The sequence below is a fragment of the Gordionus sp. m RMFG-2023 genome, chromosome 1 (genome assembly GCF_954871325.1).
Source record: "Gordionus sp. m RMFG-2023 chromosome 1, tfGorSpeb1-WG-v2, whole genome shotgun sequence".
NCBI classification, from domain to species: Eukaryota; Metazoa; Nematomorpha; class Gordioida; order Chordodea; family Parachordodidae; genus Gordionus; species Gordionus sp. m RMFG-2023.
The window spans coordinates 59,866,151-59,884,717 of NC_088775.1; the positions used below are offsets into that span (position 1 = coordinate 59,866,151).

Below are 18,567 nucleotides of genomic sequence, written 5' to 3' on the forward strand. Positions count from 1 at the left end.
TATTAATATTATCAAAATTGCAGCCAACTAAAAATGTGATGTCTAGGCCTACCCTGGTATTAAAAATTAAAAAGCATATGACACCATGGCAAAGAAATTATTGGATTTATTGTGTATCACAAAAATTGTCTGTACAACTGTGAATTCTTCGTCAGCTTATCATTGGTATATAAAATATATATTTTATAGATTTAATAATATTATCTCCTAAAAAAAAGTTCTTACTTAGGGGTGACGATACACTGGCTACACCAAGACGCTCTTGAGAGGGTTTCAGCAAGGCTAAATTAAAAACACAAATTTGATTATCTAGCAAAAATAATCTTTGAAATTTTTACCACATATTAGATATAAATTTACCAAATACATTACCGACAATGCTAGAAAATATAAAAGCTTTCAAATAAAAAATTATAATATATTCATTAGAGTATATAAACAAGGAGAGCAATCGAGTGATAAAATAGTTCCTCTGCCATTATTTGATCTATTTGAAAATCAAAATATTAATGATAGTATTGTATACTTACCTAAGTATCATTCCTGTTCAGCACACATTTTAAAACTAATTATAAGTGTTGACATTGGAAAGGCAGGTAACGATGTCCATTTTAAAACCACTTCAAAAATTACATTTTCTAAGTGTAGGTTATTGTGGAATAAAGACGGATAATCTTCAAATTGTGCAGCCATTTTTAAGGAAAACATGGGAAGATATCTGATTAAACCGGTTATAACAAAATGGAACTTTTTTTATAACTCCGTGAAATTAAAGTCTTATTAAGGAGAATTGCCAAAAATTTGACGAATTTTGTGATAAATCTGAATTACAGAGAATTTCAAATAACGACAAGTCGTTCATTGGTGAATATTGTTTGGCTGTTAATTAAGAAATATGATATGTATAATATGATTTTATAGGTTATGGAACTGATTGCTATGGCTCTTTCAATTTTAGAGAATGAAAAAAAAATGCATTTGGGATATCTCACTCACGATAACTATTATAATATTAAAATTTAAAAAATGGCTTTAAATAATTTCGAGTTTTGTAAGCCGCTTATTAATTCAATTCTGGAAGGCGTAGAAAAAAGGTATACAGTTCATATATTGCTTACAATTTATATTTTGATTCTCTTTTATTTTCAATAGATTCAAACACATATATCAAGTTGAGTATATACTATCAGCAATATTTCACCCTCTGTTTAAATTGGATTGGCCCTGGATCATATTAGAGGTCAACAAAGGAAGAATACTAGAACTTATTTCCAGTTTGAGAAAAGATTTGTTAAAGAAAGAGCAGTCTTTTATCCAACAGACATACCAGAATATTTTTTGATAAAGTTAAATTTTTTTGATGAGGAAATGAATGAAGATCCTTGTGAAGGCGATCTATTAAGCTTTTTTCAAAATAATGATATTTCTTTAATATTTCTAATAAATTCCCCGAATTTAAATTTTATTTATTAAATATATTACAACTCTCCCATCCTCTGCGCCAATTGAACGTGTGTTTAGCACGGCAAAAGCTGTGTTGAGCATTAACCGCTCTTGTTTGTATGATCAAAATTTCGAAATTCAATTGTTGCTAAAAATAAATAAAAAATTATTATTTTTATATAATTTTATTTATATTATAATTATATATATATAAATTTTTTTTATAAAAAGATCTTATCTTATTATGTATTCATTCTGTATAGTTTAATTTATATTATATATTGTAGGAAAAAAAAATATTTTTTTGTATATAATATTTAATTTTTTAAGTAACGAGTAACCTATTACTTTTGGGAATAGTCAGTAACGCGCTTCCTTTTTTAAAAAGGTAACGAGTCACGGTTTCTTTTTTCAGACGTAATAAGTGACGGTAACGCGTTTCTTTTTTATAGTAACGTTTACAGCACTATTAAAAATAAATGGGCGCTAAAATATTTTCTTTTTATTCTATTTTCTTTACTTTTCCTTATTACTGCATTTCATGCATTCTCTTAAGTCTCATCACCACTTAGTGGTTGTGTGTACTCGGTCTTAATCTGGTCCATCTTCAATGCTATCTATTTCATTCTCTTTTTTAGTCATCAGATTTAAAAATCTTGTATTCTGTAACACAAGGAGAAAATGAAATTATAAATGGAATAAATGGGGAATTTTTTTAAAATTGTTATTAAAAACTATATTAAAATTGTAATCATTGAGTGTATAATGTGACAAGTCAATCTAAAATGAAGACTAATCCAAAGCTTTCCTATGGCGATTAGAAATCTTTTTAAACCATTAACAACTGAAGGCGATTTTTACATTTTAAAAACTGATATTGCCGGAAATGAATTCTGGCATAATATAGAGTATCTCTGTTTACAGCAATGTTTTTTTTCGGCAATTCTTCAAATCATTTTTTGAGCGCATTTTTTTAAGTTTAAAAATCTGATTTTACCGAAAATGTATTCCCTCATGTTGTGAATACCTACCCTATGAATTTCATTTTGCCATGAACTTTTGAACTTAATATAATTTATATTAGATTTTCCATAGATTTTTTAAATAAATTATAAATGACTCAAAGGTTAATGGCAAATTGTCTACTTCATAAGATATGCATTCTAAACATGCTGAAATAGATTTCTGGTAAAATATGATATTTAAATTGTTAAAAAGGCGCTCAAAAAATGGTTTGAAGTTGAAAAATAACCACATTGCAGCTAACACCTTCACTAGATTTAGAAATTTCTGCCGGGAACATTTTAACGAATACTAATATGTTATATTTTATATTATAGATTTCTTATAAATTATAAATATATGGCGAAATTGTCCGTGTAAAGTACGGTAATAATCTATATAGCTGGAATTCATTTTCGATAAAATCAAATTTTTTAAAAATAAAATCCGCTCTAAATATATGGTTTAAAATTGAAGAATCACTATAGGAGAAATACAGATTAGTCATTATTTTGGATAAACTTACCACTTATTACCCATTCATATATATTCGTCCACTATTAACTAACAATTCTAAAAGAAGATCTTATAAAACATTCTAGAGAAGATCATCTTATTAAAAAAAATCACTTAAAAAACTTCATGCAAGTACTCAGGATAGAGAGTTTTATAGTCAAAACAATTGGTATCTTTATTTTAAATTGTTTTCTATATATAATATTTTATAATTATGTAATTTAACTTCTAATATTGTGCAATTATATTAACCTCAAAAAATGTAGGAAAGTTATAATATTGTATTACAAATATAATATTCAAATTACAACCTTTTAAAATATATGAGTATTAAAATATAACATATCTTATTTCCCACCAAGTTCAAGTTCATCTATTAATCTTTTTGTTGGCTTTCGTTCCGGGGTTGAATTCCTTCTTGTCATGGCTCAATTGTTTCTACTATTTTATCTTCTAGCATTGTATTGTCATCTATAATTTATTTATGTTCAACTGATTCGTAGTTGATCGGCATATTTTCATACGATTTTTTCTTTTTCTTCTTCTCTTTTCCAGGGTTGTGATGGCGGATTCCCCAGATATACGGCAACCCCTGGTATATCTCTACTTTGTTTTTGACATCCACTACAGCTGAACTAGTTTTTTGGCATCTTCATCTAATTGTTCCCACCATTTATAATATCTCGTAATGGATTTTATTGATGTAATACCAGGATGTCCTGTTTGTAATACATGTAAAACTCTTTTTTGAAGTGAGCACGAAATGATTAATCTGCCATTCCAAAATAAAATACCGTCATCATTTCTATTTCATCTATTCTTGTTTTAAAAGCTTGAAATTCTGGTGCTTTATTTTGTATATTTGTACCATTTATTAAAAGATTGGATCTTTTGCGGTTTCTTTTCTAAGCTCTTTTCTAGATAGAATTAATGTATCATAAGTAAGATTTCTTATATATTTTACTGTTTTATTTTAGCTTGTTATTTTATCATCATTTTTCTTTATTGGGTTGCGATAAAGCATCTACAATTATATTATTAGCGCCATTCTTGTACATTATATCATATTTATATGCAGATAATTTATAAGCCCAATATAATAATCTTTGGTTTGTTAATGAGCTTAAATCTCTATTATTACCATATATCTTTATTAAAGGTTTGTGGTCTGTTCGTATTTTAAATTTTCGTCAATACAAATAGTTATGAAACTTTTCTACGCCGTTTATTATTGCCTTTGCTTCTTTGTCTATTGTAGAATAATTTTTTTCAGCGTCTTGTAACTCAAGGTCCGGTTTATAAAACTGTATAGTATTTTGTTGTTACTATTCCTTTTGCTTTTTCAAATAATGTATCATCCTTTTTAGTCCAATTTTATGTAAGTTTGGTATGGAACCGTGTATGATGGTTTAATATACCTAAAAATGATTTTATGTCATGTCTATCTTTTGGAGTTGGATATTTTTCTATTGCTGTTATTTTCATTTTATCTGGGTGTATTCCATTTTGACCTATTATGTATCCTAAATATGATACTTTTTCTTTCATAAAATTTATTTTGCTTGTTTTGATTTTTAATCCTGCATTTTGTAATTTTTTGAGGATTTGTTTTATATTCTCTATATATTCTTTAGTGATTTATAACATCATCTAAATAAACTGCTGTATCTTTACAGTCAGCCAGTAAATCGTCCTTATATCTTTGAAATATTATTTGTGCTGTAGCTATACCAAAAGGTAGTCGTAAATAGGTAATAACCAATTGGTGTTACCATTGTTAATAATTCTTGCGATTCTTCGTCAATACTCATTTATAGATATGCATCTTTGAGATCTAATGTTGTATATTTATTTCCATTAGCGATCTTTGCGATTAATTCTTCAAACGTTAGTAGAATGTGATAGTCTTCTAGTAGATATTTATTTAATGTTACTTTGAAATCTCCACATAATCATAGTTCACCTGAAGTATTGCAGTACTCTAGGTTACTCTTGTTGTTGATGGATCTATTTTCTTTATTATGTTATCTTTCAAACGTTTCAGTTCATTTTCAATTTCTACTTTTAAAGGCAACGGTACTCTTCTAGCTGGCAGTGCAATTGATTTTGTATTTTCTTCCAATTGTAGTTTTACTGGTTCGACATTTTTTATTAATCCTAATTTATTATCAAACACCGTAGCGAATTCTTTATATAGTTTGTTAATATTCAGTTACCATTATCATTATTATTGTATTTATTGTTTATCATATTGATTTTTACATTTGTTGGTAACGATAGATCAAATTCTATAGTCCATGGATCCAAATAGTGCTGCATCATTTGTTTTTGTAACTAATAACGGAAGCCATTTTATTTTATTATCTAATTGCACTTTTACATAAGCTTCGCCCATAATTTTTATTGTATTGTTTCCATATGTAGTTGGTGCTCTAGCCATTCTAAGTTTTGGTCTCCCTATTTTATTCCATATTGTTGCATTAATTATGGTTGCCGCCGAACCTGTATCATATTCCATTTTAATTTGGTGGTTGTTTATTAATACCATACTTGATGGATGTTGACCATATTTATAGACCTTTCTTATTGAGAAATCTGAATCGCTGTCGTTACTATTATAATTTGTACCGCAAAGTGGTTTAATTTCTTACATTTGTTGCATGTTTTTCCGTATGCTGGACAATTCCGAATAGCATGAAAACGATTACAAAATAGCACGGTTTTCTTGTAAATTATTATTTGTGTGGAATATAACCTTCTACTGGTTCTCTTTTTACGTATGTTTTATTTTCATTTTGATAGTGTCATTATCATTATACTGTCGATTATTATCATTTTGATTTAATCGTTTATTATTATCATTATATTTGGTCGTCTCTTTGATTTTATAAACCATTTTAGTAGTATTATTTACTTCTAAGGGTAAAGCCATTTCTATAACTTTGCTTATGCTTAACGGTTGGTCTTCGTCTTTAGTATCTATCTTAAACTTAGTTCTTTATCCAGCTATGACATCTTTAGTCCAGCGATTAATTGATCGCGAATTCTTAGGTCTACATTATCTTTAAAGTCGCATCTTCGGGCTAGTTCCTTTATAGTTTTTAAATAACTCAATACGGATTCTGTAGGTCCGCGACTTAATCTTATGAAATCAATTCTAGATGCCAGAACAGTTCTTTCATCTTTATAAAGTTGTTTAATTTTGTATAGATCTACCCATACCACATCATCAATTTTTCTTGGAAAGAGTAAATTTTTTGTATCAGTTATAATATTTATTCTTCCATAAGCTATAAATAATTTCTTCAAAGTGGCGTCAGCTTGAGGAATATTTTTAACATTCAGCATATATTTGATGTAGTCTATATAGTCGTCAATAGAACAAAAATTATAACCTTTTAAAATATATAAGATATTAAAATATAACAGAGAGCAGATTTGGGGATTTGTGAGTTTCAAAGGTGTTGAAAGTTTGGCTTTTATAAACGCTCTAGAATATTAAGAGACATTAGATTAACATTTTCATCCATACTTTATTTCCTGACGGCGCGAGTGTATTTCATCATGACGGGACTCCATGTCATACTGCAAATCGACTAAAAGGTGGTTATCTGACAGATATATTAATATTGTTTATTGCCAGCAGCGACCCTTGTTTTAAAGAACTTTGGAATTTCATGGGAAAAAACAATTAACAATTTAAAACCACCCTACTATTCGGAAGAAACTATAGAAGATATATGAAATTTCGAATACACATGAATCATGTGGGGATCTCATAAATTGATTAAATGAATATGGACGAAATTTTTGAAACGTTTTATATATTTTTATGAATTTATTTTTAAATTTTTTTATATAGTGACATATGCCCTTTTCAGAGACTTATTGAACTTTTATAAAATCAGTGTCTTCTTAATATTGAAAAAGGATACTCTCTTTTTTTAAAAGTCACATTCCTCTGAAAAAGGACACTCCGATGTTACTTATATATTAAAAATATAATAATATGATGCGAAGTAAACCTAAGGAAATCAGACAAAAGGCCAATAAAACATAAAATAACTCTCAACAATAGGGCTACCTTTGTCTAATAGAAATCCTCTTTGAGACCCTAAGTTTTGGTTTTGGCTTACATATGCTTTCATAATCTTTTATAAACGAAATATGTAGCTCTGAAGGTTGTAAAGGCTAATGCGCTCACAGGGGTGATAATAATCAGTTTTAACTTCGTATATGGCTAATTATTTCTATTGGAAACATAAGAAGGATCTACTCACACCAAAAAATAGTTTATATGAGACTTTATTAATTTCAAATAAAAAGGTTAAATTCAACATGAATTTTTGATTTTTTAAAAAATTGTTTCCACTGTTACTATTGTTTTATATAAGCATCCCTTTCCCAATTAGTCTCTTTTTTAAGTTAATTATAATCCATTTTAATATTTTTTAACTCAATAATATTGGATAAGTTGCAAGAAGTGTTGCGTAATCGGCTAATTTTAGCCGACTACAAAACAGCTTAGCCGAGATTTTAGGTGAAAAAATCAGCTAAGCCTAAAAATTGGCTAAAATAAATTAGTCAAAAATTCTGCATCGATGCCTAGCATTAATTATTATTTATTTATTTTAGTAAAATAATTTATTTTAATTATATTTAATGTAAATATTTTATTATTATCAACAAATAAACATGATATGATTTAATATTTTTTATTAATATTGTTTTATTTTGAAATGAAATTTTTTTTTATTTATTTGATGTTTTTTTTAATAAAAAAAATAATATGCTGCTATATTGTAAAAATGTAATATTCTTTTTAATATAATTTATTAGTGATTTTCACAATCTTCTTTGTAAACACATCTTTTAAGGAATTATATTGTAAATTTTATTAGATAAATAAACAATCTTTTAGGTGAAATCTTTTATCATTTTTTTAAAATTATCTATTTTTTATTAAATGAGGTGGATTTTATGAAACTTTTTTGATGTTATTTTATATGATCTTTTCAAGGATAATATTTTAATGTGACAATTGTCATAATCATTTTATAAGCTTTTTGAATTTTTTTGAAGAAAATATGTTAAAATAAGTATTAATAACATGTGTAAATATAAATTTAGTGAAGATGTACCAATGAAAAGTGACAATTGTCATAATCGTTATTTTTAAAGTTTTTGGAATTTTTTTGACGACATTATGTTAAAATAAGTATTAATAACATGTTTAAATAAAAATTTAGTGAAGATGTACCATAGAAAATTGACAATTGTCATAATCGTTATTTTATAAGTTTTTTGAATTTTTTTTGAAGAAAATATGTTAAAATAAGTATTAATAAGATGTTTAAATAAAAATTTAGTGAAGATGTACCATAGAAAAGTGACAATTGTCATAATCGTTATTTTATAAGTTTTTTGAAAAAAATATGTTAAAATAAGTATTAAAAACATGTTTAAATAAAAATTTAGTGAGATGTACCATAGAAAAGTGACAATTGTCATAATCGTTATTTTTAAAGTTTTTTGAATTTTTTTGACGAAAATATGTTAAAATAAGTATTAATAACATGTGTAAATATAAATTTAGTGAAGATGTACCAATGAAAAGTGACAATTGTCATAATCGTTATTTTTAAAGTTTTTTGATTTTTTTTGACGACAATATGTTAAAATAAATATTAATAACATGTGTAAATATAAATTTAGTGAAGATGTACCAATGAAAAGTGACAATTGTCATAATCGTTATTTTTAAAAATTTTTGAATTTTTTTGAAGAAAATATGTTAAAATAAGTATTGATAACATGTTTAAATAAAAATTTAGTGAAGATGTACTCTAGATAAACGACAATTGTCATAATCGTTATTTTTAAAGTTTTTTGATTTTTGTTGACGAAAATAGTTAATTTGCATCGATATTGATTTTAAAATAGAAAAAAAAGTTTACCCAAATTTTAAACAAGATTGTCTGATGAAAATTGGCAAAAAAATAATAATTTCTAACTTAGGATTAGATATTATGATATAAATTTTGCATATTAATTTCTGACCCGATGAACGGATGTTATAAAATGCCAATTTGCTCCTGTTTTTGGGGAAAAATCTATTATTAACATATGTTTTTTCTATGGCACATACTCAGGCAATTTTAATTTTACAATCTATATTTTTACCCATTTACATCAAAGAATCTTTAAAAATAACGATTATGACAATTGTCACTTTTCTATGGTACATCTTCACTAAATTTTTATTTAAACATGTTTTTATTACTCATTTTAACATATTTTCGTCAACAAAAATTAAAAAACTTTAAAAATAACGATTATGACAATTGTCACTTATCTAGAGTACATCTTTACTAAATTTTTATTTAAACATGTTATCAATACTTATTTTAAAATATTTTTGTCGATAAAATTCAAAAAACTTTAAAAATAACGATTATGACAATTGTCACTTTTCTACGGTACATCTTCTATAAATTTTATTTAAACATGTTATCAATACTTATTTTAACATATTTTCTTCAAAAAAATTCAAAAATCTTTAAAAATAACGATTATGACAATTGTCACTTTTCATTGGTACATCTTCACTAAATTTATATTTACACATGTTATTAATATTTATTTTAACATATTGTCGTCAAAAAAATTCAAAAAACTTTAAAAATAACGATTATGACAATTGTCACTTTTCATTGGTACATTTGGTACATCTTCACTAAATTTATATTTACACATGTTATAAATATTTATTTTAACATATTGTCGTCAAAAAAATTCAAAAAACTTTAAAAATAACGATTATGACTTGTCACTTTTCATTGGTACATTTTCATTAAATTTATATTTACACATGTTATTAATACTTATTTTAACATATTTTCGTCAAAAAAACTTTAAAAATAATGATTATGACAATTGTCACATTAAAATATTATCCTTAAAAAGATCATATAAAATAACATCTAAAAGTTTCATAAAATCCACCTCATTTAATAAAAAATAGATAATTTTAAAAAATGATAAAAAAAATTATAAAAGATTGTTTATTTATCTAATAAAATTTACAATATAATTCCTTAAAAGATGTATTTACAAAGAAGATTGTGAAAATCACTAATAAATTATATTAAAAAGAAACATTTTTACAATATAGCAGCATATTATTTTTTTTATTAAAAAAACATCAAATAAATAAATTTATTTTCATTTCAAAATATAATAATATAAATAAAAATATTAAATCATATCATGATTATTTGATGATAATAATAAAATATTTACATTAAATATTAATAAAATAAATTATTTTACTAAAATAAATAAATAATAATTAATGCTAAGCATCGATGCAGAATTTTGACTAATGCCCATTTATATAGGCTTAGTTAGACGATTTTTAGGCTTAGCCTAAATAGGCTTAGGCGTAGTTTTTAGCTGATTACGCAACACTAGTTGCAAGTTACATTTATTAAATTTAAATGTATATTTAATTTCTAAAAGAACGAGAAATTAATTATATGGTTTGGTTTAAAATATATTTTATTTAACAGAAAAAATTGATTCTCCTGGTAAGGTTTTAGACGATAGAAACGTTATGTACAAATACATAAACCCAAACTTAATAGTTGTTGTAACAGAATGCCCACTAGATGTTTGTAATACTGGTAATTTTATTTTATAGATTTTTCAAAACTTTAATATTTTAATTCATTAAATAATTTTATAGAACATTTTAAGTTACCAGCGACCTTCTTAATCTTAATGAAATGGTCACCTTAAATTGTATTCAATAATCTTTCTTCCACTTTGATAATTATTATATTATTATTATTATATTTTCACCAATATTCCCTCAAAAGTCTACTTTGATATTTTCCTCGTGGATTCAATAATAGGCAACGTAATTTACAGTTCCCGTCACAAAAAGTGCAAGGGCCCGGTTTTAGTGATAAATTCTGAAAATTGGATTTTCGTAATTTTTAGAATTATATTTTTTTTTATTTTTTTTTTATAATTAAATATCATAATACACTGTAACATATCCATGATTTAATTTCTTAACCTGTGCAGAGGGGGGCAACGCATTCCTCAGTGCTGCCGGTGCCCAGAAATGAATATATTTATAAATGAATCGCATTCATTCTAAAATAGATTCATTTTAAAATAGGTAATCTATTTTAGAATGAATCAAATAATATAATATAGGACCAAATTATCATGTGATGAGATACGTTGGTCCAAATTTTTTTAAAAAATATATCTTATACTCTGAGGATGTTAAAGAAAACATCCCCTAGCTTACCTCGGTCTCCACTATATATTTAAATGAATGATTGACCCAGTATGTAATTGTTATGTTAACTTATTTTATACACCAGAGAAAATCATGTATTATTTTACAGCGTCGTGGTTAGAATAAAAAAGAACTAAGAATGACGTTTAAACAAAATTTATAAACGAAGCATTTTTTTATTACGCCACCCGTTTCATTCCCAAATTTGGTCTCTAGTACGCCACACTGTGATGCATAACATTTTTAAAAGCTTAATAAGTTTATTTTAAAAAATCTAATTATATTTTTCAAATAACTTTATTTTTTTTAAAAAAAATCTATTTTCTACGGACGAAATACCGAAAGTATTCTTATTACAGCGTTAAACAGCGCAGACGAGAAATGTCTATCATATATTTGTACCAAGGAAAGCAGTTTTCCGATTCTTCTAAACTTTCTTCATCCATACACGGCCCTCTCAACAGGTTCCCTTTGGTCGAAGCTCGAACCTTCATTTTCCCGCTTCACTCAGACATAACCTCTCTTACTACTACTTTTACCGAGCTTGGTCTCACCCAAAAGAAGATCATCAGTTTATGATAATAAATATATTATCATCAATTTTTAATAATTTATACCGTTTAAACAAATAATTTTCAATATTACTTCATTTGTCTTACTATCAATTTTATTTTATAAAAAAGCGTCTAAAAAATTTATATTAATTTTTAAAGTGGCACTCGCTGATGGGAAACTCTATCAATTTGGTCGCGAAATTTTAGATCAAAAATTTTCCTATCAAAAGACCAAGTTTTACTATATTTATTTTTTAAAAAAATTAATTTTTATGAAATTATTATAGATTTAATATGTATAATAATCAAAGGTATGCAAAGATATTTTTTAGGACTGACGGATTTAAATTTTTCACATTTTCAAGCCCAATATTTTTTTAAATTAGCTTGGGTTTTTATTTCTAAACGTGGTTCAATATCATTTTTAATACTATAGACTATAAAATTAAAAATTTAAGAAATAAATGAAAGTTAAATGATTCAATGTGATTTTCCAACTGGTTAAATGATATAATTATTTATTTAAAAAATTGAGTTCAGTTAGTATTTTATTTTTTATAATCATCCGGATCCGGACTTGCATATCTGATATTAATATAAACAATTGTATTGACATTAATCCATGAATGGAAATGCAATTGGATCCACAAATCAGAATAAAATAATATATTCTTAAGTCTTAAGCTTATTTTAAAAATTAACATTATAGTTTCTATAGAATTATAGTGCCTTTAAAAATTTTGTAAATTATTTACTAAACTTTCTGATTGAAGCCGGATTAAATGATTACTAATAAATAAATAAAACGATGTTATCCCCTTTATATATTTTTTAAAAGAATTTCTAAGAAGGTGATATTTTACGTGCCAGAATTACCCTATTTCACCCAACAAGTCATGAATTACAACCGAAGTCTTTTCAGGATCAAAGGATTCTACGTTTCGCCTTCTGGATTGGAATCAACTTCCCTAGTTTTCGCTTATGGATTAGGTTATATGTACACATATACATAAAATTACTATATATAGAAAATCATGTTTTTTATTTTATCTTTAAAATCCAAGGTTAATTTTATTATAATTATATTATTTAAATCATTTTCCTAAAAATACTATTGAGTCTTACAATAAGGATATTTTCAGCAATTTCTTCAGTTAAATTATAACTATAAGGGTGAAGGAATAAATTTGTTGAGAATACTTTATGTACTGACTAGCTGGATTGCTAAACAAAAATAATGAGATTCACACTCTTTATTAGGTTTTAAATCAGGGATCCGAACCGTAACGAATATCGTTTCAGGTTTAGGTTCAGATTAAAAAGTTATAATATTGGTTTGTTTAAAATTATCTAAAGAGAGGCACATTTTTTAAAAATTTTATCATTATTCCCTAAAATATAATATTGAGCTTTATACAATTATATTTCAAAATTTTCTTCTTTAAGCTATATTTATATGGAGAAAGAGTAAATTCTATTAGCTGAGAACATTTTATATACGCTAACTTGGGTATCTGACATCATCAATTAACTATATACAAGAATATCTAAAAATGAAAATATTTACTGATACTACTTAATCATCACTTATTATAAGTCATCGTGAAAAGGAGGCCATCAAAAAGTTCCAACTAGTTTATAGACCTTTTTATAGTTTCGCATGACACAATTTTTAACAGTTATAATAATTTATATTTAAATAAATTATCATTGTGATAAATTTACGTTAAATGCTAGTTGCAATCTCATTGACTTTTGTGAAAATATTGAAATAATTTCTAGACAAAATTTTGCATATTAAGGTTGTAGTATTATTAGATAATATCAATTATCGTTATATTGTCTTTATTTATAATATTGAAATAGTTTTATATATTTGATATTAAACTACGTTCTTTTATACTTATTTAATAATTGAAATTTACAATTAATATATTTTACAAATCATTACTTCTTCTTCTCCGTTTTATGGCGTTTTCCAGGTTTACCCAGGTAGGCCAGTTTTCCCTCTGATTTTTCTTTTCCATTTCTGACGGTCCTGAGCATCAATATTTGTAAGATTCATGCTTCTCATATCCGCCGCTATCACATTTGTCCACGTCATCTTGGACCTTCCTCTAGGTCTTGATCCTCCTACCTCCATCAAGGTGCACCTCTTTACCCAGCCATCTTTTGTTATACTTTCCACGGACCACAACATCTTAGTCTATTTCATCGCATTACCACTACAATCATTTCTATACCTAATCTTGCTCTCAATTCTGTGCTAGTTTTTCTCTCTCAGAGAAACCCCACACATCCATATAATTATTCTCAACTTTGTTCTTTCTAATTTGGCTTCGTGAGTCGTTTTCATTGCCCATGTTTCTCCGCCATAAACTAAACAACTCCTCACACCGCTTACGTAAACTTTACCCTTTAACTTCAGAGAGACTTTTTTATTTGTTAGAATTAGAGGTGGGCGCGGGCCTAATTTTTTATTCACGACCCGCTCGCTCACGGTGGCAATAAAAAATATTCACGCTTACCACTAAAAAATTTCGACCCGACCCACCCGCTCACTAAAGGCAATATTTTGATTCACGCCCGAAAATTCACGGTGTTTTTAAATTTTTCAAAACTTTAATGCTATAATTTTTTACACTTTTTTGAATTTATTCTATTTATTTCTTTAATTCCATAATCCAGAAAAACAATAAATAAATACATATTATAAATCCGAATTTTTAATTAGAAAAGGAATGTCTATTTTTTTTATTTTAATTGTGTACGCCTTTCTTCTAATAGGCGATTGGCTACAGAAAATAACCCTTCACTAGAAGCCGAATTTGCCAGGGCTGACAAAATTTTACTCTCTAATTTTCTCAAAAAAGGAAATAAATTTTCTTGCTTCCAAAACTTAAAAATATTGCCATTGTTATTTGTTTTATGGGATGAATATTTTAAATTCACAGAGCTTTCATCGATAGATGTTGTTGCTTCATCAGAATCATCTAAAAATATGTCATGAATGTAGGATGAATTAGGAAAGTTATAAATTACAGTTGGCATTGACTTATGCATATCATCTAATTTTATATCATTTCACATTTTTAAGATTGTTTTGTAAATATCTTCCTTTTCTTCGTCTATTTAAAACTTAAGGCTTTTGAAATTAGGATCTAGAATTAAGCCTACCTAAGTGCTTGAGAATAAATTTTAAAGTTTAAATAAAAAATCTCGCGACAAAACACCTAAACATAAAAAGAAAATAGAACTAGGAGCGTGACACCAGATGTTGTTTTCCGTGATTCACGGGAAATTCATGTTCACGCCCGATCACGCCCGGGAAAAATTTTGGGAAGGCCCGTCACGCCTAATAATTTATATTCACACTCACGTTGTGACCCACCATGACGCGTGAGTCACGCGTAATTTCACGGCCCGCGCATACCTCTAGTTAGAATAGACGCCATCTCTCTGAACTTCTTCCATGCTTGTCTGACCCTTGCAACAACGGCAGAATCTACACCACCATCTGCGTTTAGCATATCACCCAAATAACATAACTTATTCACTTTTTCTAGGGTTAACCTATTGCAAATATCCAAACCACCATTTTCTACGTTATTATTATTATGTACCCATTTATGGCATCTGGTGCATTGGATTGAATTTCTAGTAACTTCTTTCTCACATACACCTCAAGGCCACTTATCGGATTCCTCCATCTTTAGATTTTCCCACCAATCATCACCTTTGTCTTTGCTATATTCATTTTCAGGCCCTTTGCTTCCATAGCCATCCTCCATTTACTAATTTTATCCTTTAATTCTTACTCACTGTTTGCCATTAATACAAGGACATCTGCATGTAATAGCCCCCAGGGAAGTCCTTCACCTATTTCTCTAGCCACCACATCCATTATTAAGATAAATAATAATGGACTCAGCACGGATCTTTGATGAAGTCCTACCTTCACTTCTAAGCTTTCACTATCACCATAATCCGTCCTTACTGCTGTTTGTGCTCTCACATGTAGTGTTGCGTAATCGGCTAATTTTAGCCGACTAAAAAACGGCTTAGCCGAGATTTTAGGTGGAAAAATCGGCTAAGCCTAATTATGTAAAGCCTAAAAATCGGCTAAGCCTAATTAGGCTAAGCCTAAAAATCGGCTAAGCCTAATTAGGCTAAGCCTAAAAATCGGCTAAACCTAATTAGGCTAAGCCTAAAAATCGGCTAAACCTAATTAGGCTAAGCCTAAAAATTGGCTAAGTCTAAAAATTGGCTAAAATAAATTAGTCAAAATTTTGCATCGATGCTTAGCATTAATTATTATTTATTTATTTTAGTAAAATAATTTATTTTATTTATATTTAATGTAAATATTTTATTATTATCAACAAATAAACATGATATGATTTAATATTTTTTATTTATATTATTATATTTTGAAATGAAAATAAATTTATTTATTTGATGTTTTTTTAATAAAAAAAATAATATGCTGCTATATTGTAAAAATGTAATATTCTTTTTAATATAATTTATTAGTGATTTTCACAATCTTCTTTGTAAATACATCTTTTATTGAGGAATTATATTGTAAATTTTATTAGATAAATAAACAATCTTTTAGGTGAAATCTTTTATCAATTATCTATTTATTATTAAATGAGGTGGATTTTATGAAACTTTTTTGATGTTATTTTATATGATCTTTTTAAGGATAATATTTTAATTTGACAATTGTCATAATCGTTCTTTTATAAGTTTTTTGAATTTTTTTGAAGAAAGTATGTTAAAATAAGTATTAATAACATGTGTAAATATAAATTTAGTGAAGATGTACCAATGAAAAGTGACAATTGTCATAATCGTTAATTTTAAAGTTTTTTGAATTTTTTTGACGAAAATTTGTTAAAATAAGTATTAATAACATGTGTAAATATAAATTTAGTGAAGATGTACCATAGAAAAGTGACAATTAATCGTTATTTTTAAAGTTATTTAAATTTTTTTGACGAAAATATGTTAAAATAAGTATTAATAACATGTGTAAATATAAATTTAGTGAAGATGTCCAATGAAAAGTGACAATTGTCATAATCGTTAATTTTAAAGTTTTTTGAATTTTTTTGACGAAAATATGTTAAAATAAGTATTAATAACATGTGTAAATATAAATTTAGTGAAAATGTACCAATTTTTTAAAGTTTTTTGAATTTTTTTGACGAAAATATGTTAAAATAAGTATTAATAACATGTGTAAATATAAATTTAGTGAAGATGTACCAATGAAAAGTGACAATTGTCATATTCGTTATTTTTAAAGTTTTTTGAATTTTTTTGAAGAAAATATGTTAAAATAAGTATTAAAAACATGTTTAAATAAAAATTTAGTGAAGATGTACCAATGAAAAATGACAATTGTCATAATCGTTATTTTTAAAGTTTTTTGAATTTTTTTGACGAAAATATGTTAAAATAAGTATTAATAACATGTGTAAATATAAATTTAGTGAAGATGTACCAATTTTTTAAAGTTTTTTGAAGAAAATATGTTAAAATAAGTATTTATAACATGTGTAAATATAAATTTAGTGAAGATGTACCAATGACAATTGTCATAATCGTTATTTTTAAAGTTTTTTGAATTTTTTTGAAGAAAATATGTTAAAATAAGTATTAATAACATGTGTAAATATAAATTTAGTGAAAATGTACCAATTTTTTAAAGTTTTTTGAATTTTTTTGACGAAAATATGTTAAAATAAGTATTAATAACATGTGTAAATATAAATTTAGTGAAAATGTACCAATTTTTTAAAGTTTTTTGAATTTTTTTGAAGAAAATATGTTAAAATAAGTATTTATAACATGTGTAAATATAAATTTAGTGAAGATGTACCAATGAAAAGTGACAATTGTCATAATCGTTATTTTTAAAGTTTTTTGAATTTTTTTGACGAAAATATGTTAAAATAAGTATTAATAACATGTGTAAATATAAATTTAGTGAAAATGTACCAATTTTTTAAAGTTTTTTGAATTTTTTTGAAGAAAATATGTTAAAATAAGTATTTATAACATGTGTAAATATAAATTTAGTGAAGATGTACCAATGAAAAGTGACAATTGTCATAATCGTTATTTTTAAAGTTTTTTGAATTTTTTTGAAGAAAATATGTTAAAATAAGTATTAATAACATGTGTAAATATAAATTTAGTGAAGATGTACCAATGAAAAGTGACATTTGTCATAATCGTTATTTTTAAAGTTTTTTGAATTTTTTTGACGAAAATATGTTAAAATAAGTATTAATAACATGTGTAAATATAAATTTAGTGAAGATGCACCAATGAAAACTGACAATTGTCATAATCGTTATTTTTAAAGTTTTTTGAATTTTATTGACAAAGATATTTTAAAATAAGTATTGATAACATGTTTAAATAAAAATTTAGTGAAGATGTACTCTAGATAAGCGACAATTGTCAAAGTTTTTTGATTTTTTTTGACGAAAATAGTTAACTTGCATCGATATTGATTTTAAAATAGAAAAAAAAGTTTACCCAAATTTTAAACAAGATTGTCTGGTGAAAATTGGTAAAAAAATAATAATTTCTAACTTAGGATTAGATATTATGATATAAATTTTGCATATTAATTTCTGACCCGATGAACGGATTATAAAATGCCAATTTGCTCCTGTTTCTGGGGAAGAATCTATTATTACCATTATGGCATATACTCAG

The 18,567-nt window shown here is 26.0% G+C and overlaps 1 protein-coding gene across 1 annotated transcript in view; it reads left to right on the forward strand.

Moving 5' to 3' along the window:
• LOC135928082 (ER membrane protein complex subunit 1-like) overlaps positions 1–18,567 on the forward strand; it is an 86,381-nt gene that overhangs the window by 52,611 nt on the left and 15,203 nt on the right. Inside the window, exons 21-25 of the mRNA XM_065464417.1 lie at positions 10,533–10,646; positions 10,842–10,954; positions 11,621–11,846; positions 11,989–12,064; positions 12,668–12,819. Coding sequence (XP_065320489.1) covers positions 10,533–10,646; positions 10,842–10,954; positions 11,621–11,846; positions 11,989–12,064; positions 12,668–12,819 — 681 coding nt within the window. The remainder of the gene's footprint in view (positions 1–10,532; positions 10,647–10,841; positions 10,955–11,620; positions 11,847–11,988; positions 12,065–12,667; positions 12,820–18,567) is intronic.